Source organism: Aedes aegypti, chromosome 3 (assembly GCF_002204515.2).
Source record: "Aedes aegypti strain LVP_AGWG chromosome 3, AaegL5.0 Primary Assembly, whole genome shotgun sequence".
Lineage (NCBI taxonomy): Eukaryota > Metazoa > Arthropoda > Insecta > Diptera > Culicidae > Aedes > Aedes aegypti.
In genome coordinates, this window is record NC_035109.1 from 60,168,387 (window position 1) to 60,195,098 (window position 26,712).

A 26,712-nucleotide genomic window follows, 5' to 3' on the forward strand; every position below is an offset into this window, starting at 1 on the left:
CGAATCCTTTCCCATATCCAAACTGATTTCTTGTAGAAGTGCAGAGGACTCCTCGGCCTCTGTAAAGCAAGTAACACGTCAACATTTCCCTCCCATCCCTAAATTGACCTGCATTCGGACGCAGCCGGCGCCGGTATTGTTTGTTATAATAATGAGAGCACCAGTGCTTACACATTGAAGATGCTACTGATCCTGAGTAGCATCTGTTGATTCCCTGTGCAAGTACAGCTGTTCTTGCAATAACGGAGTAGCAACTGCGGGCGGTCAATCATGCTCATGCTCATAATCCTAGCAACCTTCGAACGCTCCCGATAAAAATTCTTGCTTCCTTTTTACACCACTAAAAAAACATCGAATAGTGATTCATCTTCATATGAATTGTGTCTTAGAAAATATTTTTTTATATTCCAATTATGCTCTTCATTCCATTTATTGACAAGAAATTGGAACGTCTGGAACTATCAATTTTCATCACATGGTTAAATTCTTTTTTAAATATATTTATATGTCAGAATTCTATAAATTGTTTCGTCAAGTAAAAAAGTAAAAAAAAAATGCATAGGAGAAAAGCACAAATTTTCGACCCTGTGCTAATTTTCGACCCATTCATATGATTTTGGCCTACTCTGTATGAAAATCCGAAAATTGGCACAGAATTCTTGTGGGTCGAAAATTAGTGCTTTTCCCCTATGATTCGAATACTCAGAGCGCCGTTATGTTAGTATATCTATATAAAAAAATGGAATGATGTTTGTATGTCACGAAATGGCTCATGAACGGGTCAACGGATTTGAACGATTCTTTCTCCATTTTGTTCGTCAAGGGTTCCGACGTGTTTGTGTGTATGAAAGTTCCAGGATATTCACCGAAAAAGTCGTAAAAACGAGAGTGAACGGGACTGTCATTTTATATGGGACGATTCATAGCGGTTTTCAACAGCCTACTTGATGGCAAGACGAAGTTTGCCGGGACCACTAGTCTTGAAATAATTTGATAACACTGCGGAACACGTTTTTGTCTCCAGCAACAAAATACCTCTATTTACTTAACTAAGGGTTGTTGAATCTATTGCCGTTTACAGAAATATCATAGCACGTCTAGTTTTTGTGATATTGGCTGTTGAAAATGCAAAAATCGACTATTTCAGCCAACTTACATGCAAGTTTGTCAGCTTGAAAGGCAATTTATGTGCTTAATTTGCCACAGAATTCAAACTTTATGTGTAATACAATACTTATAATCAAAGTTTATAATATTTTTGATGCGGAAAAGTTATTTTTTGATGGTTTAGAAAAGTATTGTATTTTGCCATACAAGAGAAACTAAGAATTTTGTATGGAGACTGCAAGCATGTTGAAAAATATCGGTTTAATCTAAATTAAATCGTGAAATTTCAACCAAAATATATCTAAAACGAAAGTTTAAGTCCTCTTTTGCATGCTTGGTGGAAAAGATCACAAAAAAGTTTGATAAAATATACTTCAAATTTTAGGTAAACATCAATAAAACCAATGTTTTATACAACCTTGGCGACCTGTAGCTAAAAATTGTGACGTGCTGGGAAATTTATGAGAATGGCATCATATGCAGCAACCCCAAATCTACTAGAGACACATAATTTGATCCTTGAGACACGCAAAAATGTCATTTTTGTTGCGCTGTGTAATAGATAGCCTCTGTCTTGCATACTCTAGTAAAATTATTCATTTCACTCATTAAGCCATTAAGCATTGAAATAAGCAGTATGTTTGCACTAAGCCAGCTTTTCCAAAGGTTCTTGTTCTAAATTAGCATTTTGGATGCCTAGCTGTCGTAAGTTAGCACCTTCAAAGCTACAGCAAAGTTTACTGAATGATATCAGCATTTCGAAAGCCTAAAAATTTTTGGTATGATGCATTCGAAATGCTTAGTTAAAGCTGTCTTCAAACCATTGCTCGTTTCGCTCACGAATTGTAAACAATGCCGAAATCATGTCTAAAAATCAGAAAAATTTTGTGCACAGTGGTTCTTATAATGTGTAAAATGAAAAAGTACGTTTCAATAGATGCTTCCTTACTAGACGAACAGCTGATAAATCCAAAAAATACAGAGACTTAACCCGTATAGGCCTGAGTGAAAGAAAAATAACCAAAACTCTCACCGTTCAGCGAATACTGAACGGATTTCAATTATTTTTTGGAAGTATACTCGTACACATATCTAGTTTCTAAAAGTGGTCAAAGAATCTCGGGAATGTTCCTGTGACCGGAGTTATTGCAGTGAATCACTGGGTCAGGTCAGGTGACATGGGTTTTGTGCTTCTGTGCCCCTGGAGGTAGGCAAATTTCAAGTCAGAGGTAATTTCTAGAATCGGCTATAATGTGGCCACTATATCAAGGAGTTTTAAGAAAAACGCATCAGCGTAAACCTTCTGTTAATCGATTAAATTGAATAATTATATCAACTGCATTTGATTGATCCTACAAATGACCATTTTCGGGTCCCCGGGATGCCTCAAATTTATGATAAAGTGCATAATTTGTATCTTAACATCTGTGTCAAGCTTATGGAAACGCATTTTAGTGAACTATTATGTTCGAGTTATACTTTTAAAGATTTGATACGGTTTAATACCTAATAAATCTAGAGCCGGTTCTTCAGGACATTAAGCCCGAGTGGCCGCATCTATTACACTCTAAATTTATTTATAATATTGAATATCAGATCTTTATGATTTATGCAAAATAAAATGAAAGTAATTGTAAATAAATACACATAATTTGGCATGTCACAAAAATTCGCCTTCTTCTACCCGACTTGACCCAGTGACCCACCGCAATAACTCCGGCTACAGGAGTATTCCCGAGTTTCTCCGGCCATTTCTAGAAACTAGATATGTGGGCCAGTATACTGACAAAAAATTATTTGAATCCGTTAAGTATTCGTTGAGTGGTAAGGGTTTTAGTATTTTTGCTTTCACTCAGGGCTATAGGGGTTAAACTCGAATGGTGAATGGTTTCCCGGATTCCATACAATGCATTAGTTCCTTTTGAGATCAGTGATGACCTACAGACGTTGAATGAGGATGATTCAATCGTCCTGAGGCAGAGGCGTCGCGTGGTCTAAGTATCAACCTGTGCACTTCAAATTTAGTGTCATATTATTTTTGCATTATTGGGTTCAAACCATTTCTCGATTACTTTTTCAAATCGACGTAAGTAACTTCCATACGGTTTTGAGAAAATTAATTCAGAAGAATCACAACATGTCTTTTAAAACTGTTTTAAAATGAATCACCTTTTAAACATTTTTTCGCCGTGTACATCGCTTAAATTTTGCATAAATTCAGCTCGCGTTCAAAAACTAGGTAGTTTCTATTATTTCCCACAAAAATTATTATAACAAAATGATAAGCCGTTTCATTCAGTTACTTTCGTCGTTTTTCTATCAGTGTAAAATCGGCTCAAGTAGTGTTTTGTTTTGATTCGTGGTTAAGTCACTTTGTCTCTCCATACAACGGAGCGGCGAAAGTAGTGGTTGGGTTGCGAAAGTTGAAAATCTTACTTTCGTCGTTTTGTAATTTCGGAATTAAACGTTCTAAAAGTGAAAAATCTAGTTGGGTGAGAGCGGAACTTGTGGAATTTCGTCTGCGAAACACGTAGGATCGATAAAGTAAGTTTGTTCACTTTTCTGACTTGAGACTATTTGAATACGTTTTCGAGATTTGTTTAAAGTTAATAAAAATGTGTGACCACTTCAATTTCTAATATCATTTTCTTCCGATCTCTCAGTTGATTCAAAATATTTAAGATTTTATGTGCTAATCGGGTTGTTTAGTTTGATTTGTCAACTCAACCAACACTTTCTCAATTTTAATGATAAGTCATCATTATGGGCAAATTGTAAAATTGAATATTATAATTATGTGGGTCATCAGTGACGATTTATAAAACACTGGATTCTAGCTAATATTGCAATACTACAATCATAGCTTACATCTTTACATATAATTAATTCAAGATCGGTAGCATCGTGTAGTGCACACCTTTAAAAAATGCTCGCTTATAAAATACACCACAAGATACAACGTCACACGCTATGTCTGAACCAGACGATTATAAAAATCGAATGTACATCGAATTTTTTCTCGCTAGAGATCAGTATTTGATCCATATTTTCATAATCGGAAAGTTTTAAAATATTCTATCGGTGAAATTTTTTCCATACATTTTGTATGGGCTGAAATGCGCCAAAAATCGAGATTTTCATGGGTTTTAGTATAAAAAATAGCTAAAACGTGGAAAAAATCAAAATTTCACCGATAGAATATTTTAAAACCTTCCGATTATGAAAATATGGATACTGATCTCTAGCGAGAAAAAATCCGATGTACATTCGATTTTTATAATCGTCTGGTTCAGACATAGCGTGCGTCAAGATGTTGACGATGACGGAGGGCCCGACCGCTCTTGAGTTTATTTTCTGATTTTCATCTAAATGACCATTACAAGTACCCCCGCTCTGTATGCGAAAAGCGAGATTTTTGACCAGTAGAGTAAGGTGGGGCAAAAGTTCGACCTTAGTGGTATAATCAAAGTTTCCAGGAAAACAATAGCAGTTAAAACAAAACAAATACCATACAGTGAACCTTCAACATATTGCTGCACAAACTTGTGTCAAAATATTTACCCATTTTTAGTTATAACAGCTTCAAAATTGATTGTCTTATTCGAACTTTTGCCCCACCGGTGGGGCAAGAGTTCGAATCTAGTATGGGGCAAAAGTTCACTGGTTAAAACACAAAATATCGCTCCTTTTATGACAGGCATACTTTACACCAGCCGTAAACTTAAGTTTGACGAAAAATACACACTAAATTTTCATCAAAAAATTGCCCAAAACCGGGTTGATTGTAATATACTCAAAAATAGCATTTTTTCGCAAAACAAAGTGAAAATGTAAAATTTTGGTGACAGTTTTCACACGATCAGACACATTTAATTAAATTTGAAGATAATATGTGGATTTTAGGCAATTTGCAAATTTTTCCGTGATTTTATACATGGGTCGAACTTTTGCCCCGCTGATTCGAACTTTTGCCCCACTATGGGCCAAAAATTGTTTTCAAGCATTTATGCAAAAACTAATACACCTCAAAGCAACCTTATGATAGGCCTAGAAACGCCCTTACATAATATATTGAAAAGATTTTATCTTCAATTGGTTCCATGCAACGAAAGTTTGACCAAAAATTACAATATTCACGTTGAAAAACAACAAATAGCCATAACTTTTCCAAATCTCAATCGATTTTTATGATATTTGGATTGAAAGTCTCTTACTTGAATAGCATTCGAACCACCATGACATTTATAAGATTTGTTTTGTTTCGGGTGAACCAGCCTTCGGCTGAAAACCTCTTAAATAAAGACAAACAAAAAAAAAATTTGTTTTGAATTGAGCTAGAAATCTTAAAAAGAAACTCTTATCCCACTCGAACTTTTGCCCCACTTTACTCTATTGTTCAAAAAACTGCAGCTCGAGTGCCAAACGAGAAGAAACTTCCTAGTAGGAAGTTCCTACCGTCAGCCGCCCGAAAAATCCACCTGACTTCACACCACAAGCTTGGTGATGCTGAAGGCGCCAAGGTCAAAAGAGAGCAAGCAAAATAGATCTCTCCCGTAGACTGATTTCTCTCTTATCTCTCCCATTCGCACGCTAGCACCGATCGAATTGGTAATGTAGCAAAACTGTGCACCGGCCTGAGTTGACGCTTTGGCTACTTACACACTCGCATTTGTAGCTCAAAAAGCTTCCTACCACATATACAGAATTGCGTGTACAATACAAGGCATCGCGTTTCCCGATGAGAGTGCACGCGTTGGTCTTTATCGTCACAGCAGCGAAGTGCAGCGTGGAACAAAATGTTGCGTAGCATGCAGCATGCTGAGCGCGTAGAGAAAATGTGGTCACAAATTTAATTTGCATAGGAAAAATTATCAATAGATATTTTGCCAGATGAAAATTGCGTTGCAAGCTATCAATAATAAAGATAACGATATGGGCTAAATTTAATATTATTAAGAGAGTTATTGAATTGTACTTCAAAAGTAGTACATATTGCAGGTGGTTAGGATGAACAAGTTGCCACCTGTGCAAAGCACATGTTGCACATGTGGACGCGACGCCTCTGGTCAAATGAATTTAGGGCTCATGCTAGATAAAACTTCCAAGATATTTAAACACTTGTGGGCATTCAAGCCAAATGTAACAAATATATAAAATGTCTGTTTCCATTTATTAACAGAAAATCAATACTTTGTCTTAAAAAACAAGCTTTTGATCTTCAAACAAATTTTCAGGCCCGCTATGAAGGATGCTGTACCAATATGAACTACCAGGAAGGAAGCAGAGGATTCAAAATAACAATAACTAGTGGTCCCGGCATACTTCGCCTTGCCATCAAGTAGGCTAAAACTTCATAAAATCTCCCATACAAAACGACACGTTATTCTTCTCCCGTTTTCTCGATTATTCAGGAGACTTTCCCAAATGTTTTTCTCGCACTAACACGTCATATCCCTTGTCGTGCAACTGTAAAAAACTTACATCAATCCGTTCATCCGTTCTCAAGCCATTTAGTGACATACAAACACCACTCCATTTTTATTCATATTTATAGATTTAAAATTAAGCAATCTTCTATTGCTACGACTAATGTGTTATATATTTGGGTTGAATTAGAATCAGTCTCTCTTATAAGCAGGTTAAGTCAACTCACCTGTTAAAATTCTGAACTAATACAGCAAATGAAATGTCATGTGTTGTTAATAAAAGATTAATAGGGTCCCAAAGCCCTGTCCCAAACCAAAACGCTTAGGTTTAGGCCAGAAACACATGTTTACTTAATTTTCAAATTATGTTTCTTGATTTAGGTCCAAAAAACATTTTTTACGGTTTTTGAGATTTTGCCACATTTCTTGGTTTAAACATAAATTTTGGGTATATTTTGTTTTCCGTGTCCCTTTTGAAATGTCAGATAAGAACAACCCCAGTGTTGAAACTAAAAGCCCTGTGGCATTTTTGTCGACAAAGTGAACGTCAAACATGATCAAAAGTGTCAAGGTTCATATTTGGAACCATTTTTCAAATTAAAGTTTAAATATGTTGTATCCGTTATTTGAGCTGGACAAATTGCTGAAATAGTTGCAAGAACGTGCTCTTCCGTATTATGAAATAAAAACAGGAATTCATTAAACATTTTAGGACCCAATTTAGTTTCAATTCATTATGATAGTATTCCCTAACATAGAACACCTTAGAATAAGCAATTAATGTAATGTTTGAAATGATACTAATAAATAAGTTAAAAAAATTCATGATGGTCAACATTGAAATTAATTGAAATAAAATGTTTTAAATTATAGAGAATTGGGTTAAATGTTTTGTTTGATTTGTGTTCCATAATCCGTCTTCAATTTATAATAATCACAAGAAATTATGACAACGATGTAAACTTGCGCTATGGAATGGAGAAGAGAAGTAAGTTAGCTTTTTCACCTTTTATATAGGATTGTCTACTAGTTATTCGTCAATCATTATCTTCGTCGCCTCCGTAAGAGCTCTAAACGTTTGCAAATGAAGCAGTGATCTTTGCAAAACAATTTACGTCTAGAAGATTCGATGCAAAAGCCGTCAGCAATCTGAAAGTCAAGTACTTGAGGAAAGGTTAAGACAATTTTACTGACTTCCACTTTAGATGTTCATCACAGAGAAGATTCAGAACGTGGGATGACGAAATCTATCGCAAGAGACGATGACGGTGCCATCGTCGACGGCTGGATATATGTGTTTATGGCCTTGTTTGAATGATTGCAGTAAATTTCATAATCAAGTCACCGCGATATGAACTGCATTAAACATGATCCAGAATGAACCGCTTTCGAAACGCGCATAATACCGGTGTTCATTGTTCGCTTTGACTCGTTCGGGTGTTTGTTCTACATTGTTACGACCACGAGAGAAATACTGTCGTTCTACGCATATTTGTCCCGTAGTCCATAAGGTTCACATAGGACATGGGACAAGTAGGCGTAGAAGGGCAGATTACATTATTATGACTAAATGGTATTCAGCAATTTTAGAAAATTGTGCCTTCGGTAGGAACTATTGGAATGTTATGCATACCAAACGTAGGGTAGGTAGTAAGCCAAATGCCGAATTATTTTGTTTTTAGAATACTGATCGAACAAATGTTGACCGCCTAACTGAAATTGTTTACAGGGTCCTAAAATATTTGATAAAATCTTGCTTTTATTAAATAACACTTCCACAATTATTAACTTTTCATTGAGCTTTCATTGCCAAACTTGCCATTTTTGCATTTGTATATCGTATGACAGGTACGATGATACTCTATGTTCATTAAAGTCAAGGAAATTTCAATTACGAAAAGATCCAGGACAGACCGATAATCGATCCCGGACGCCTTCAGCATGGCTTTGCTTTGAAGCCGCAGACGTTACCATAAGGCTATGTAACGCCCCATTCAAAATATTGTTCGAATTACACTTTCTTTTTTTGCTTCACGACTTTGCAATATTATCTAATACCAAGCAAAATACGATGTCATAAAATTGAAAACTTTCATATAAAAAGCGATACGTTCGGGGTGAGGGTGTGGTGATCAAAAATTGCCAATTTTAGGGTTATGTAATAAATGCACGCTGCACTTTCATACATAAAAAATGCTCTAAACAGATTACTCCATTACCTACATAGCAGGAGTATTTTCAAATTGTAGCATTACTTAAACTTTGGCAGTAATAATTTCCTATACGGTAAGTCATGACATCTGAAAATAATGCATCATTAGAGCGTTTTCGCCTCACTGTTTCCATCTCAATCATATAATATTTCAACTTCTTCAAGAAAGAAAGGTAAAAATAGATCGAAAGGACCTTCTACGTATGTATTGCGCCATCCTTTTTGATTCCCAAATCGAGATGATTTATCGCTTCATTATTTCCAATGGGGATTATAAACTTATGATAAAACATATATCATTTCGTACATCCCGTCGGGCATGATAGCGCTTGCGTGTAACAGATTAATAATAGGGTATTTTTCCTTTCATATTTCAACTACATTTAACTTATCTTTTTCCGAAACAGACTATTACTTACATTCTTTTCTCTTGAATTTTTATCAGTCTAAATTTCTCTCTCTAAATTCATACAAGTCACCCAACCGCATTCTTGGTTCGCTCGGATCCGACCGGTACAAGCCTTCGGTAGCAGTTTTCCGACTTCAGTTCTCATTTGAATCTCTATCGAGATAAAAGCTCCCCAGATTATTGTGTTTCACCCGCGACCGTTTGCTAGGCGACTTTCGTGTGACGATTTTTCTGCGCTCTGCTATTCACCCGTGTGCGAATTTGCAATCACCTGGTACAATGCAGCGGAGTCTTTTCTCGTCGTATGTGCTATCCAAAAACAAAACGATTTTCCACCCCAGTTCCGGGGACCTGGCGTATGATAGTGACGAAACGGATGGCGATGAAGATGTGGATATTTTTTGCCGATCAACGGGTCAACCGCTGTCAGAACCGATTCCCACCATTAGCGCCAAAGTGGCCGCCGTCGAGAAGGAAGGGTTAGTTATGGCAAGCTTCGGAAGTAGATGAATGCGTTTGGAGGAACAATGGTGCTCGGTTGAACGTAATGACTATGCTAGGCAGTCGCACCACGGGTTATATAAATCTAATCCGATTCGTTATCTAGCTCTTTTCATCCCAGTCGTCATCGTTGGGGTCTTCGTCGTTTATGATATGGTGATAAATTATCATCATTCGCGTTTCTACGCAGCTTCATTGTCGCAGCTTAGCTACACTAATTAAGAAATTACATATTCCAAATCAGATATTACCTTAACTAAATCATTCTTTCTTTTTTTTCTTACAGAAATCACGTAAACGTAGAAGGTGCAACACACAAGCAAGTAGTTGATCTCATCAAATCTGGCGGAGATACGTTGACACTAACGGTGATATCAGTGACTCAACAGGTTGTTATAGTTTTATGCGTTTCTCTCTACAAATTTTGCAATACGATTCTTCCTCGTTTTAGGAAGCAGAGCGTCTCGAGCCCACTGATGATCCTGGCGGATATTCCTACATTGACTACTCGGAGAAACGCAGCCTACCGATTAGCATTCCCGACTACAATATCATCCACCGGGGAAGCGAACGCTTCGTCGTGTTCAACATTCACATGGCTGGAAGGCAGCTGTGCTCCCGCCGGTACAGGGAATTTTCCAACCTACACCAGGTACTGAAAAAGGAATTCACGGGCTTTAACTTCCCCAAGCTGCCCGGAAAGTGGCCATTCCAACTCAGTGAGCAGCAACTCGATGCACGACGGCGTGGCTTGGAGCAGTATTTGGAAAAAGTGTGCGCCGTGCGGGTGATCGCCGAAAGCGATGCGGTGCAGGAGTTTCTCACCGATTCGGAGGACGACATCGCGGCCTCCCCGGTGGACATCAAAATTATGCTACCGGATCACAACGTTGTGACCGTATCGGTACGCAAGTCAGCCAACGCGCAACTAGTCTGGGAGCAATTGGTACAACGAGCGAGTTTGACCTCGTACACGCAGCAATATTTTTACCTGTTTGAGATTGTCGAGTATAACTTCGAGCGGAAGCTACAACCGCACGAGATTCCCCATCAGTTGTACGTTCAGAACTACAGTACGGCATCGAGCACCTGCCTATGTGTCCGCCGGTGGTTGTTTTCCATCGAGCGGGAAATGACACTGCCCACCGGGGAGCAAGCTGCCAAGTACATCTTCTATCAGGTAAAAGAGATAAGTGATAATGAATCTATTGTCTTTACAACGATATGTTTGCTTGGTGAATTCTCAAACAGCATTGGAAAGTCTTTGCATTTTGATGATGCTGAACGCCTATTATTTTTCAGGACTTACCTATTTCAAGTACAGTATTAGTTTTGCTTATTTTTATAGTTGGTAAACTGTTCAATTTTACTTCGTCTCAATATTAACATTAAATTCTTCCGACAATGTCCACGTCGTCAGCGAAACAGAAGAACTGGCTGGATTTATCGGAGATCGTGCCCCGCATGTTGAAGCCTGCCCATTTCATAACACCTTCTAGCGCAATATTGAACAGGAGACAGGAAAGACTATCGCCTTGTCGAAGTCCTTTGCATATTTCAAACGGGTCGGATAACGCACCCGACATCTTCACACAGCACTGCACACTATCCATCGTTGCCTTGATCAGTCTAGTCAGTTTTCCGTTTGTTGTTCTTGATCTGTTTGATAGCATCCTTAACTTCACCTAACCTCATCCGCCGTAATGATGAAGCCATTCCTCATGCTGCCTTGTGCTTCTTCTTTTGCGCCGTCCAGGTGTTCATCGTAGTGCTGCTTCCACCTTTCAATCACCTCACGCTCGTCCGTCAAGATAACTCCATTCTTATCCCGGCACATTTCGGCTCGCGGCACAAAGCCTTTGCGGGATGCATTGAGTTTCTTATAGAACTTACGCGTTTCTTGAGAACGATACAGCTGCACCATCTATTTGTACTCCAACTCTTCCCGGCGGCGCTTTTAATCCCAGAATAGATGGGTTGCTGTCTCCGCTTCTGTTTGTATGGTTCCACGTTTTGACGGGTGCCTTGCTGCAGCATAATCGCCCGCGGTGCATTATTCTCGTCCAAAACCGTCTGATACTCCTCGTCGAACCAACCATTTCGTCGATTTCCTTCCACGAACCCAATGGCACCTTCCGGTGCGTTGTCAATGGCTGCTTTGACACAACTCCAGCAGACCTCAAAAGGGGCTTCGGTGAGCTCTCCCTCTTCCGGCAACGCTGCTTCAAGGCTTTGCGCGTAGTCAGTGGCGACTTCGGTAGCTTGAGTCGTTCCGGATTGTACCGTAGCGGGCGTCGGTACCGAATGTTGTCCACAATGGAAAGTCGTTGGCGCACTTTAACCATCACAACGTAGTAGTCTGAATCAACATGTTTGCGCCGCGATAGGTTCTGACTTCGATAATGTCTTCCTTCAATCAAAACGTGGTCGATTTGCAATTCAGTCTGTTGGAGTGATCTCCAGCTGTACCGATACGGGAGACTGTGCTGGAAGTAGGTACTACGTATGGCCATGTTCTTGAAGGCGGCGAAATCAATCAGTCTAGGCCGTTGTCGTAAGCTGGTGAGCGCTGAAATTCCCTATAATCGGTCTGAATTCTCCCTCTTGGCTAACCTGAGTGTTGAGATCTTCGAAACCTTCTGCAGCGCTACGATGTCAATCTTGCGGACCCTCAATAATTCGGAAAGAATGCGGGTACTTCCTAAGAAATTGAGAGACTTACAGTTCCATGATCCGAGATTCCAATCTTTAGAACGTTTTCGATGCCGATTGTTCCGGTGCGAATTAACATTGTATGCTTCCTGTACTGATGATTTTTACGTCTAGCTTGTAAGCCCTGCACCAACCCCCATGGTGATAGTTAGTCGAAAGCCGGACCGACTAGGTCGTATCTCGTCGAACCGACCCCTTTTGCAATAGAGCCGCTCGATTTTACGCAACAACGTTGAAAGTATTATAAACTTTATTGATAAGTATTCTTTATCGCATAAAATTTGGATACTGTGGTAATTCAAGCAAATAAATCGCCATACAAACTGGGAACATTTGCATGCAAGTGAGCTGAAAGACATATTCTGAATTTTCAACAGTTTCGGTCAAAAAATAGAGAAGTAAAATGTAGTAAAATAAATTATGGTTAAAATTAGGGCTAAAAAACTCTAAGGAGCAAATTAGAGCCTAAAACACTAAATACTTAACTGCAGGTATGTAGAAAATTATAAAAGGCAGAAAAGACTACCGCGAAACGACTGGAAAAGGGAACAAATAAAGGCATAAGCACCGGAGTATTAAAACAAAGATAATGAACCGGCAAGCAGAAAAGTTAAAAAAGCAATGCTTTATACTTGCTTAAAGGGTGTTATCATAAATTATACGACAAATGATATCTGATACATACTTTTCTAAGAACTCTCTGTAGATAATTGTAATCGTTCAACAGAAGTTGCTCTCTGTATAATGTGTAATAATTTGCCTCCATTATTCAATCGTCGTCATTTCACTGCATCGGCTAAACATCCATTCAAATCCTTTCTAACTCTTTTCCAACTTTTCAGGCCGTGGACGAGGTAAACCGGGGTAACATCCGTGCCGACGGGCGTCTCTACGAACTAAAAGCACTGCAGGACTCGAAAAAAGCCGACGAGTATTTGTCTCTGGCGAGAACCCTGCCCGGCTACGGGGACATTGTGTTCCCTCACTGCGCATGCGATAGCCGCAAGGAAGGCCACGTCGTGCCGGCTGTCGGCATGAAAAGCTTCCGGTTGCATGCGTGCCGGGAGGATGGTGCCCTCGAGGTACAAACCGTGGAATTGCAATGGAACACCATTTCGCGCTGGGAAAGTGACGAGGAATCGATGGCATTTTGCTTCCAGTACAGTAGATCTGACAAACCGCCGCGATGGGTGAAGGTCTTTACGCCATATGTGAGTATAGTGATACTAACTACTAATTGACTTATTTGATGAACGATAATTTTATGTATTTTATCGCAGCACGCATTTTTGGCAGATTGTTTCGATAGGATAATGGAAGAACGATCCTGGGATGACACCGGAGAGTAACTTACTTGACAAGAATCCGTTTATGGAGCTTCTTTCGAGTAAGAAGAAGGGAGGATATAGCATAGCAATTAGACAAATTATATATCTCCTAATATAATTTATTTGTAAACCAATCAAAAGGTCCTATTGACAAAACAAGAACATTGATCTAGTGCAGGACGTCACGAAATAGTGAATAAAGGTGACGCCATTTTCTGTAGCTCCAATATTAATTTGATAATAATGCAAGTTGGTGAAGAAAACAGTCGACGTATTATTGCCAAAACTTTTTCAGAAAAAGTATAATTTTCAAACATCCGAATGGTTTTGCTTAGTTACTAACATACACTACTTCGTAATAATTGCGTCCTAACAAGAAAAATATATGTGATTTTATCAATCAAAAAGTATGCATATTAGTTGGTTTTAGTTAAGATTATTGTGATTATTAGTTTGTATAAGATGATCGAAATTTTATTGACATAGGTTCAAGTCCGTAAAAGCATCCCCGTCTTTTGAGTTGATGGTACTTAGTTCGGTTCCATTTGATTCATCATTTGACATATTCTGCATAACACGAAGTTTCTGTTACAGTTTGAGAGAAATCAGACGAATTAACAGAGAATATTAAATACCTACCCAAAATTATGTGAACTTGTATTGAATAAGTGTTGAAAGAACATGATCTACAATAAATGGTCACTTTTTACGTCATTGAAATAATATCAATGTTGTGTGCATTTAGTTGCATTTAACTCGTGAAATTTTCAAACAAATAGATGTGTCTGTCAATGATTTTTTGTTATCTAACACGATTTCTTTGTATTCTTCCATTATTCACTTCGGCATTGGGGATTTTTCACGGCCAAATTATCTGGAACTTTGCAATAAAAACCACTTTATTGTAACGCATATTGTGAACAAAATAAGTTCAGTAGTGTTTTAAAAACAGCTCATCCGAAGTGAATCAAAAACGCCAAAATTATGGATCCGATTATGCAATCATTATTAAGTGCACCTCATTGGGGAGTGTGATGCATGTGTTTCGAAATTTAAAACATCTGTAAAAGCTTGGTATTGGCTGAGCTTTTAAAGATTTCTCCGTGATTGGTTTTCCAGAAAGATGTTACGCGCAGTTCTAGGCATTGAATGTTGAATATTATGGCAATACCTTGTAATTAGTTTAATAACTCAGAAGAGCGAGTTATGATGTGATTTCAATACTGATGGCAAAATATGATATTTATTCGATTCACACAGGTTCTCTCGATACTTACATCAAGCAAGTTTAAAACATTTAACAATTATTTGGAATTGTCTTAACACCACTGGATCCCAAAAAGGTAAACCATATTCTGCTGCAAACGCTCTCGAATGCATTTATTCGATACTTAGTTCTTTACAATCTCCGTATAGTTTGTAACAATGTAACAGACAAAAATCTCAAGCTGAATATTGGTTTGATTGTTTCTTTTCCATCGAATAAAACCCTATCGCGAACGATTGATCTAGTGGTGAAATGCCTGTTTTCGATTTCGCTATTATTTTTGACATTCCACTGTTTTGAAGTATTGCACCCATACAAAAGTCATCATACATCCAATAGTATTTTAGAGCGCATCACTGTAAATCATAAAACTCCAAACAGTTAGTGCTCTAATTCAGCGCTTCGCTCAATCTCACACATTTTCTGCTCTACTTTACGTTTATCAAGAAAATTATGACATTCTATATGATGCCAATAAAAATCAGTTATAGGTACAAAGTAATTTTGTTAACTTCTTAATTTCCTTGAAAACTTTTCAAAATGCGTGAAATTAGGATCTCAGCTGTGCTGAATTAAGGCACTTTGCGATACTTGAATAGCGTATCTACAATACAATTAAGCTTCAACATTTCTGTCTAATAACAATATGATTACTGTTCCTTTTTTGATTTATTACATCTCTTTTTGTTTTAGTACTAAAATTCCAAATGGACCATTTGTTTGCAATCACTCATGAAGATTATCTCATTTGAGTTTTATACCACTGTTTTAGTGCTAAATCTGGCACAGAAGCGTTAGATCCATTCCCAACATGGTTGCGATTTCAACGTTTCATGCATAAAAAGCAAGCCATCGATAAATCCGAAGACCCTAGTCGCACCAATGTTTGCTATAAATCTTTCCTTCCGTGGCACAGTACCTACCAACAAAATAAGTAAAATTTGTACATACAAAATTGTTTCACCCATCTGATAATAGATATGTAGTTTCTATATGAGCACACCCACGCATATGTTGACTCTAAAACACTGATATTGAGCCTCTAAAATTAAGAAACAGATTTCAATTACAACACACAAAAGAAAGCACCTTGTTATAAAACTATATCATCTCACTATCATATGAAACAAAGGAAAATTTATGAAAGAAAGCTCTAAATAGTTTTAACAAATTGTGTTAGTAGATGCAATCAGAAAAGCAAACTAAGAAGAGGTATCTTTACAAACATTTGACGTAGAAAACAGAGACGTAAGTAGTCATACGTCGAAAGATTAATCGTAAAAAAGGTTGAAATTTATCGATATGAAGTAGTTTTCAAAGAGCTAATACCGAATCTAATTAAAAGCTGTAAGAAATTGATACTTGTGAACCTTTACGTTACATCATAAATCGAAGTTAAAGCTATACAAGTTGGAATCTGGAACAGAAAAATTGAACAAGTAATATCGGAGAAGTGAAGAAAACGTTATTGTTAGGAACACAAAAAGGGTATAAAGATCATATTCAGTAGCAAGAGAAACCATCACTCATTTAGGTATTATATTGAAACGCATACAGCAAAGTGATTATCAATAAAACAATGTAGCAAAGCATGGAAGTATAATAACATGCTCGTGTGTTCAAAACCCGTTTGAATCCGAACAACCGTGTTGTCTTAGGAAAATGGGAAACTACATAGGTGTATTATGCTGAGTCTAAGTGGGAGACGGTGAGGAGTTGATTACCATCTCAATAACTACTAAACTAGTAATGAATAAAATATTGCACGCAATTGCGGCTACTGTAAAATGCTTGTTTTGGGTTCCTTTTAAAGATTGTAATTTTTGGCATCGCAACGGGTTCTTATTGTTAAGATAAAAATGCGATGCAACCCTTTGCCGCCCACGACTTTTTTCATTGTTTTAAATGACAAAACAAGTCAAATGAAAAGTACTGGAACAAAAATTGTTAGATTTCACCTAAATTTATCGAAATCAGAAAAAAATTGATTATAAATCAATGTTTGCACTATTGAACCGACGCCAGCCGTTTGTATGGGATTTACTATGAGAAAACTCCCTTCTGCGAAGAAAATAATCGCGATATCTTCGTCACGGATTGTCGATTTTTTTTCTGCAGTTTTAGGAAAATAATTTGAGTTTTACTAAAATTAATAATAAAGTTCAAAAGGGGATTATTGTGAAAAAAGGTGAGTTTTTGTGATTAAAGGTCTAAAAACATCGACTATTTGAAACTTTGGCCGCTGGTACCTCAGAAGGAGTTATATATAAAATTATTCTTTCTTCGGTGAAGATTTGCAACAGGGCAAAAGCTACTATATTACACATTGATTACCTAGTTGGGAATTTCAATGCATGGTGACGTTAGCTGAAAAACATTGTTTTCTGATTCCTCTAAGCGACTATGACTATGATCTTAGCATGGTTTCAAATTCCGATGATTTGAAATATTGATATCTTCGGCAAAGTTACTCATTAGTCTACACTCAGAAATAAAAATACTCACATAATTACTAAAGTTTATGCATTAATGACTATTTTCTATCTGCTTCTCTTTCATTCTACTGTGAATATTTCCACTAACTGTCATTTCGACTGGGTTGAAGCTTAGCGATACTTCAACCCAGGCGAATTGACAAACAGGTATACAATTCCCTACAGAATGAGGCAGATAGAAAATAGACATTATTTACTAAAGTTTAGTAATTCTGTGACTACTCGTGTTTCTGAGTGTAAAGGCTATTTACCACATGTTTGCTTAGTTCAACGTTTTACAACTAGGTGGCGCTAGTGAGCTACAATATTTTAAACTCACATATCTCACGATGTAGAACAGCTAGAAAGTCGGCGTTTTCGGAAAAGTTGTTCGTTAGGTTTAGGACTATGTGCTGCATGCTTGAATGATTCGGCATTCTATAACTAGGAGTCGCTAGGGAACATCGAAAATAAAAAAAAAGGACTGTGTGTTATTACCGTGATGCATCAATACCCGGACGCTTAAGACGGGCCATATACTCAAACACTATTTTCAACATGTTCTAGCTCAGTTTTTCAAAAATTTTGCTTCGAAACTAACAATTCGAGATCTAAGTTTGATTAATGTAGCATATTTTGTAGTGTTTATTAAGATTTATTTACCAAAACCGTTGAATTTAAATTGTTCGTTGTGTTTTTAAATCCGGACAGGTGTTCAATCATGGTTTCAATAACCGGACACGCTGGAATCGAAATCCGGACATTTGTATTATTAGCACATTTACAAGGAATTTGTAGTATATATTGACCAAAACCCTGCAAATTCATGCTTATTTAACCTCTATCTTGTAATTTCTATCTCGATAAAATAAAAATAAAGCGCAAACCACTTCGCTAAACTTGATATTAATATCTGAATCTGTTTTGCTATATGACTTCAACTGCCTTGTAGTAATACAAGGAAAATCCACAGATATTTCACTTTATTCCACTTTTTGTGCACTATTTATACCTTATGTAATATGCATTTATGTTTCTTCTCTATTTAAGGGGACACGGGAGACCGTGTTATTTTCCTTATCTTTCGTCTCACTCTAACAATTATCATCAAAACTTTCTGGAAGCAAATCTCGAGTTTTAGTGAATCGATGAAGCTGAAAATTTATTGGGTTGTGCACTACATATATAGAATCATAGCGATAAATTTTCGCATCGATATATGGAGTGGTTCTTAGGATTTGCTTCTTGAAATGGATAGGGTGATTTTGATGACGTCCCGTGCGGCCTTAAAGTTTGAACACAGTTTCTTCTCAATAACATAGAGTGTAATCACTATTCACTATCACTCCTATCACAAAGGGAATTGGATACCCAATAACTCATTTTATCAGAGAGATTCTCGGAGACGAACCAGCCAAAGGCTGAAAGTCTCTATAATAAAGATAATAATAATCAGAGAGATATAAAATTTATATTATATTAAAATAAAATAACAGTGAAATCCATGATTATTATCTGAGTGTCCGGATATTGGTCCCGTCCGGGTTTTGATGCATCACGGTACGATATTTTGTCACATAGTACTGAACCTAACAAGCTATCGATGCTAGTTAGCATTGAAAATTTAAATCTTTTATACCTGCCAATGCAGAAGGTTGGTGTCTTCGGAAAAATTGTTTGATATGCAGCTCATGTGGTACATGTCTGATTAGTACGATTTTTGGCAACTGCGGGGAACTAGTGAGCTGAATATTTCAAAATCTTATACATCGAAATGCTTATAACTTGGTTGTGTAGGTATTGTCGACAAAAATGTTCGTTATAGACAAACCACATATGAACTCGATTTAATTCTAAAATGTCGAACGAAAGTACAACTTTTCCGAAAGCACCAGTCTTCAAGTTGAGTTAAGGCTAAGTAGGAGGTCATTGAAATTTGTACGCGTCGTTGATGATTGTTACTAATTCATCTCATAATTTCGAATCAAAGAAAATCAGTTGGTTCTGCACTGACTCAGCTGAAAAAGCTGAAAAGTCATGACGGGCTACTTAGCCTTAAGAATTATGAGGCATATGCTGCCCTTCTACGCCTACTTGTTCTATGTGAACCTTATGGACCGAGGGAAAAATATGCGTAGAACGGCAGTATGGGTTTGAAATATTTGATGCTCATAAATGCCACCTAGTGACACTATTCCATACTAATCAGCTATGTTAATCATCGCTCTTGGCATAACTAGCAACATTACTATTAGCCTGCTAGTTGATCTGCATCCTAAAATATATGAGTTTTTAATTTTGCTGCTCATCAGCTCCTCCTACTGTTAAAATATGGAACCAACTAAACAAGCAATTTTCAGCCGTCGAACAAATGAACAACTTTGCCAAAGATGACTAGTGTCATCTAAATTACTCAAACTAGAGAAATGTATGAGCTCCATATAGTAACAATTTCTAAGCTAGTCATGCGGTGAAAATCTCAACCAACCAAAGTGTACCGTGATCTGCTCTAATTCCGAGTGTTGTCTAATACTGTGTATTTGGGAATTATGTGGATTTCTAGCATATTATATTATTTATTTTTCTAAATGATTGTCACAAACGTTAGCACATTAAGTAGTATTTAGAAAGCCATGACAAACTTGAACTAAAGTTGTACACACAAACAATCAAAAATAATGTTAGAATGTAGGTACTGGGGGTACTGGGGGATCTCCCCCTAATCGCCTGGTGCCAACACACGGTATTAGGGCACGGTTACTTTTGTGTTCCAAATACCGTGTTTCAGTTATAATTTCAAAATGACGAAGTGAAATATATATTTTATTTCCCTAATCAATCATGCAAATCTCAATACGTTGTTTGATATAAAAGTTTTATTTTTGATGCGTTTCGTTCGTTCAATTGAGTAATATCCAACCCCGCCTTTAGACGGTATACACTTTTTTTCACCAGCACACTTCGTTTTTTCTTCCGCGCAGCGCAAACTGGACACAATGAATCCGGATTCCGTCGCTCGCCCACAAAGAGCATGCAACAGATTCAGCGGATCCAACACGACGAACGTCAATCCAAAATCGTCAAAGAAACACTTTGTCTTCATTTCGTTCGCTCCCCTTTCTCAAACGAAGAAGGCGTTTATTGTATATTCGCTTGCTATGCACAAAATGGCGAATACCATCCCAGAATTGCTTGTATTGGCAATTTAACCGGTACTCTTCAAGCTTTAACAATAGCTCTGTTGGTAAGTGTGTGACGTTGACGATTCAGAGCTTGTTTGTTCAATTCCGGACACGTTTTGTTGTTTTGTTTTTGTTTTATTTTTTCAAAAAAGACTCATAATCTATCGACGCCACGGTTCATATTTTAAGTCGGCTCAGAGCTCCCGAACGAAGATTCGACCATAACGAAGAAGGCTTCTTTGTTCGTCATGACACCGAGCCTTTGTGGCGAACAACTGCAGAAAATCGTCATACAACGCTGGTTGAGTGACGATGACGATTCTTTTTTTAGTTTCGTCGACGACTTTTTCCATTTGACGATGACGATTGCCTGCCCTGTTCATAAATATAAATAGACCATTTCCGTCAGATCTAACCCCCAGTTTTTGTATTTTTCTTCGAAAGACAATCATTTTTAATGACTACTAACGCTTTCAGATTTTGTTTATATGCACTCCCGATTTTCTTACAAATTTTTGAAAACATGGATACTCACCACATTTTGAAAAATAATTCGAGATGCGGCACAGTTTGTTCAACCCTATGGGTATCAGCGGGGTGATTTTGCAACAGTTTTTCGATTCCACCCCTGCATTGGGATGCTTGTTTACATTTGAAAACGTCAAATCAGGTGCGCGCTCAAACTGACCGTGATCCCGGTCAGGGCGCCCCAAACAGGAGCGCCACCGAAACTACGCATACAAACGTTTTTAAACCAGGTTGGAACTGGCGCAACCTGTTCTGAATCACTCCCGATTGAAGTCTTCCTTTAGGAAAATATATATTCCTCCACAGATTCAAAATTTAAAACCACCCCCTAACAACAAATCTCTAATCCACCCAGCAGTTACGGTACCGCTAGTTCTATTGACTGTTTAACGATAAACTTGCGACGATCGACGCGCCACCACATTTCATATAACGGAGGTTATTAGAACTAACTTGGAGGTGATGATTTGGAGGTTATTTGGCAATTTGGAGGTTAAAATCCCCTCCAAACACTAGCGATTTTGCGGTGGGATGTTGACGTTTGATCACGAATTAGAGGCTATTTTTTACTATTCATGCCGACAAATACCTTAATCAATCTGTTGGCTGTTGATCCGGAAGATTTCCGCCTTAGGCAGCAAGAGCCGCGCAAATTTTGAGCGGCTGTTGCTGCCTCTAGGCAGGAATCTTCCGGCATATTCAATCCATTCAAACCTCGTCGGCACAAAGCAGAGAGATCAGGCATCTGTCGACTACAATCCTTGCGTTACAGAACCGTGTAGTGGTCGCCGGGTGCGGTCATAACCGGCCGAAGCGGTGAAGGTGGTTTCCGCGGTGATTACGGAGACTTCAGGAGCCGTGAAGGAAGGAGGGAGCGAAACCGCAACGGAGCCCATTATGATGAATGAAAACATAAACAAAAATCATCTGGTCATGCCAGCTGATCGTAAATTCACCACAACGTGGTGGCAAAACCATAGGAGAAAAAGGGGTCTGCATTTTTTCGAGGTGAAACAAATTGTAGGGGACCGAGGGGTGCACTAACGTGCCGCAAGTTTTTCATTGTTTTCTTACAGTTAAAGGCTCCAAAACATATCAGTTCCTTAAGAAAGTTTGTTCAGTAAATTGACAGAAAGCATATAAGCCAATAAAATTTTTTCACGGAAATGGTCTATTATAAAAATCAAAAACCAAAATTCATAAATTTGCAAATAAAAATAAATCACAGAGTAACAAACGTAACACTTAGAACAAATCGCGATCAAAATCGTAGTCGAGAAAATATGTACGTCCAATGCTAAAATCGTTGTGTTTGGCCGATGGACCAACAGATGGCGGTAGTGTGTAAACGTCAAACAAAAACGATGCGAGCGCAACGGGTGGCGGATTGACCAACTACAATATATTTGAATCGACTGTTAACAAGATGTGCGATGATCAGAGTGTAACGTCTGTTTGTCTGTGATTAAATCATTACCCAAAACGTGTATAGAACGATTTTAGATAACGAAAAATAATATTTAGATCGAAAATAAAAATTTGGGTGTTCAAGGGTTAATTTATGATCTCGCCTTTACACATTAAACAACGATCTACACACTCGGTTATCAATGGCTTTTAGGGCGAGATTGTATGTTATGCGAGATTTTTTTATCTTTATAAACGAGATTTTTAGCCCTGGGCTAGTTTCATCTCGGGACCAACGGCTTTACTTCCCTTCCGAAGGAAGTCGTAACTATAACTTTTTACGTCATAAGTGACTATGTCGGGGATGGGATTCGATCCCAGGTCCTCGGCGTGAGAGGCGAGTGTTCTAACCACTACACCAGGTCCGTCCCCAACATTATGCGAGATGTGTACATCGTATGACAATCACGAATATACTATATGTCCTGGAAAGCCGAGAAAATTATAAACCAAAAATAAGATTCTTGACCGGCGGGATTCGAACCCTCGATCCTCAGTTTGGACTTACCTGATACCTAAAGATAACCTTAGTCGTATTTCTCCAATCATCAATCTAGTCTTCTTCTAGAAAATATAAAAAAGGTTCATACCGCTTGTTTGATCACTAATCGAATTGCATTTCTTTTCATTGCTTTTTCCACGACGTCATATCGGGCACGACTATTCCACTTCAATATTGAATTTGCACGGGCCCAGATAGCCGTAGCGGTAAACGCGCAGCTATTCAGCATGACCATGCTGAGGGCCGTGGGTTCGAGTCCCGCTGGTCTAGGATCTTTTCGTAATGGAAATTTTCTCGATTCCCAGTGCATAGAGTATCTTCGTACCTGCCACACGATATACACATGCGAAAATGGTCAATCGGCAAAGAAAGCTCTCAGTTAATAACTGTAGAAGTGCTCATGAGAACACTAATCTGAGAAGCAGGCTTTGTCCCAGCTGGGACGTAACGCCAGAAAGAAGAAGTATTGAATTTGCACCACCTATCAACGGTAAGAAGATAAGATTTGTACCGATTTGAATGCCTTTGATCATTTGTCTCAATTATTTGTCGTCATGCAATCTTATTTGTTGTTATCTGTATTGTGATAAATTAGTGAAATGTGGTCGGACTGCGAATACCATCCGCTGTTTTTTGTCTACTGTGTTGTCCAAATAAGAAACTGTTTTTGCTGTTTATCAACATTTGAGTTGAATGTTTATTGCTTCACTATTGTACTTCAATTTAATTATCATTATTTTGTGTTAGGTGCAAACCAACGTTTTTTTTTTGTTTCTGGATTTGCATCTGTCAGGCTTATGTCGTTTATAAATTTGTCGATGAATCTAACGAAAAGCATACCATACTAATTAACATTCGAGATATCTATCGGTTTTCGTGGAAATGTTGTAGAATCCTTCATTTCTTATATCTAGGTGTTCCGTGTTAGACAACACTATCATCCTATTTTGGTAAAGGCGCCATCCACAAATTACTTATCGCTCTAAGAAGACTGGAGGAGTAGGCTCAAGGGTTACGAATCCTACAAAAAAAAAATGAAATTTGTCATACAAAAAGCGTTACGGACGGGGGATTGAGTTCAAAAAATTTCAATTTTTGCGTTTAGGTTTAAATTTTATTTGTCGTTGCAGTTCAGAAATTTTACAGAGCTTATAAGCATCGTTAAACATATCTTCATTCTACTAAATTTGAAGAGACGATTTTCGTACAAAGCATCAGCGTGAAGCGATTAGCGATTGTCAATCGGGCGAAAACTGGATGGACAAGAACTGTAGGTAGAATAAAGACAAAGATCTTTTATTCCACTCCTCGTGTAGATTTAAGTGCACAAATTTGTTTTTTTTTTTTATTTTATAGATTTATTTAAACAATATAAATTACATTTGACCACCTGATCTCTCCTATAATTTTCTGGAAAACATACAGACTATCACTATTTACAGGGTTTACTAGCCAACTTATACAATGTACTGCCAACCAAAGTGCAGCATTTTGTCGTGGTTCGTTACTAATATTCCAAACTAGAATATCATCTATTCTTCTGTAATCGATTTTCATTCTTGATCTTAGTATGTGGGACACCCACTCTTTTATAGATTTTCCTCTGTCACATTCTACAATTTTATGTAAGTTAAAATTTGTTTTAAACATTTGTCATTTGTACGGAGGGTAGACTTAATTCAGACTCCGCCTCCAGAAAGCCCTCATAGTTTATTGATAGCATTTCATCATACTCTTACATATTATGAAATTCTAGTCCCTTTTCCATCAGATGTACTTTACGCCGCACAAGATCCCCGAAGGAAATACAAACCCAGTCAACAAACCTCTCAGAAATTGAAGATCTACCTACCGCACACGCTTTATCCCAATCACATGTCTTCCCTCGTTTGCTATCAGTAGTAGATATTGACGACGCGTATCAACCGGGTCGCGCAGATGCCATTAGATCGACGACTGATTTATATTGCCTCCAGCCAGATAGGTAAGCAGCTCACGCGCACCCGCGCACCTATTGCTGGCCGACGACGATACCGCTAAGCTGTGTGCACGGTGCTCCCCAGACCGTTATTATCTTGAAAACACCTCCATCAAATCTGTGCTCACTAGAGTCGTTTTCTATAGCTAAATTGCATGAAAGGGCAAATTAAAAAAAACACACATATACCATTTCTCTAACTTTTCTTCGTTTCATAGAATATTTTCACGAATTCAGTTACCGTTATTACCGGTACAGCGAAAAGAAAAAAATCCGTACTATAGTAGCAACACAAGTTTTCCAAGAATATATTCTACTTTTTTGTGTGTTAGCATATATTGATCATAAATATCTTCTTAAAGGTCGTGAGTTTTTGATTTTTAAGACAAACATTCAATATAATTCTCCGTATGATCTCCGATTTTAGGGGCCCAGATAGCCGTAGCGGTAAGGGGTGGTCCATTAATTACGTAAGACAATTTTCGGGGTTTTTCAACCCCGTGAGATTTTTTGTATGAAAATTTAAAGTAAATTGTATGTCGCGTAAGAAATCTCAGACCCCCCCTCCCCCCATAAACCCTTACGTAAATAATGGACAGCCCCTAAACGCGCAGCTATTCAGCATGACCAAGCTGAGGGTCGTGGGTTCGAATCCCACCGGTCGAGGATCTTTTTGGGTTGGAAATTTTCTCGACTTCCCAGAGCATAGAGTATCTTCGTACCTGCCACACGATATACGCATGCAAAAATGGTCATTGGCATAGTAAGCTCTCAGTGAATAACTGTGGAAGTGCTCATAAGAACATTAAGCTGAGAAGCAGGCTCTGTCCCAGTGGGGACGTAACGCCAGAAAGAAGAGAAGAAGATTTCCGATTTTAAGAGAATGTCACAAAATAATAAAAGATGCGTTCTATGAGGTTAATTTCTCTTTATTACATACCCCTTTGACATTACGTTTTTACTACGTAGTATCAAAAAATGATTTTGCTGTAGAATTCGATCAAAATTAAAACCGAAAAGGAAAGACTTAACCAAGCATGACGGATAGCTGCCTACAACCGAAAACAATAAATTCAAAACTTTTCTATCCTGGTAGCGCCTGTGGGTCTGAAATTGGAAACCACAAGCTTCAAAAAACAGACCAAAAATAGACTATCCAGGAAAAAAAATTGAACAATCACTACACCATTTAATTCCACTAAGATTTATATCCTTTGACAGATACGCGTATTTTGACCTCAACTATAAGGCCGTCTTCAGTGTCGTGTACTATTCGAGTCAAATACACGACACTGAAGATGGCCTTAGAGTTGAGGTCGAAATACGCGTATATGTCAAAGGATACAAAGTTTAGTGGAATTAAATGGTATAGTACTAAATGCGTACTTTTCCATTTACTTATAGGTATTCCACTAAACAGCTTGAAGATTTAATATCAATAGAACAACCAGGAACCAGGAAATACTAAAAGAGTAATTGTGTAAGGTCTCTCAAGAATCCAACCAAGATTTTTTTTGGAATACGTTACATTACCCCATGTATTACTCTAGGCATTTTGTCATGATTTTCTCTAGGTATTTCATCAGCATTAAATTGAGGTTGTTACCCAACATTTCTTC

General features: G+C 37.8%; 1 protein-coding gene across 2 annotated transcripts in view; it reads left to right on the top strand.

Annotated features, from left to right (window-relative positions):
- The window catches only part of LOC5566570 (sorting nexin-27), a 52,322-nt gene extending 38,208 nt beyond the window's left edge, over nucleotides 1-14,114 (top strand). The window contains exons 1-5 of one of the 2 annotated variants that reach the window (XM_021848433.1): nucleotides 9,317-9,633; nucleotides 9,942-10,044; nucleotides 10,107-10,835; nucleotides 13,210-13,578; nucleotides 13,648-14,114. In XM_021848433.1, the coding sequence (XP_021704125.1) occupies nucleotides 9,434-9,633; nucleotides 9,942-10,044; nucleotides 10,107-10,835; nucleotides 13,210-13,578; nucleotides 13,648-13,716 (1,470 nt within the window). In that variant the 5' untranslated portion in view covers nucleotides 9,317-9,433 and the 3' untranslated portion in view covers nucleotides 13,717-14,114. Of the gene's footprint in view, nucleotides 1-9,316; nucleotides 9,634-9,941; nucleotides 10,045-10,106; nucleotides 10,836-13,209; nucleotides 13,579-13,647 lie in introns of those variants that run through there. The other variant, XM_001650909.2, reaches the window with a different exon arrangement.
- Nucleotides 14,115-26,712: the final 12,598 nt, after the last annotated feature.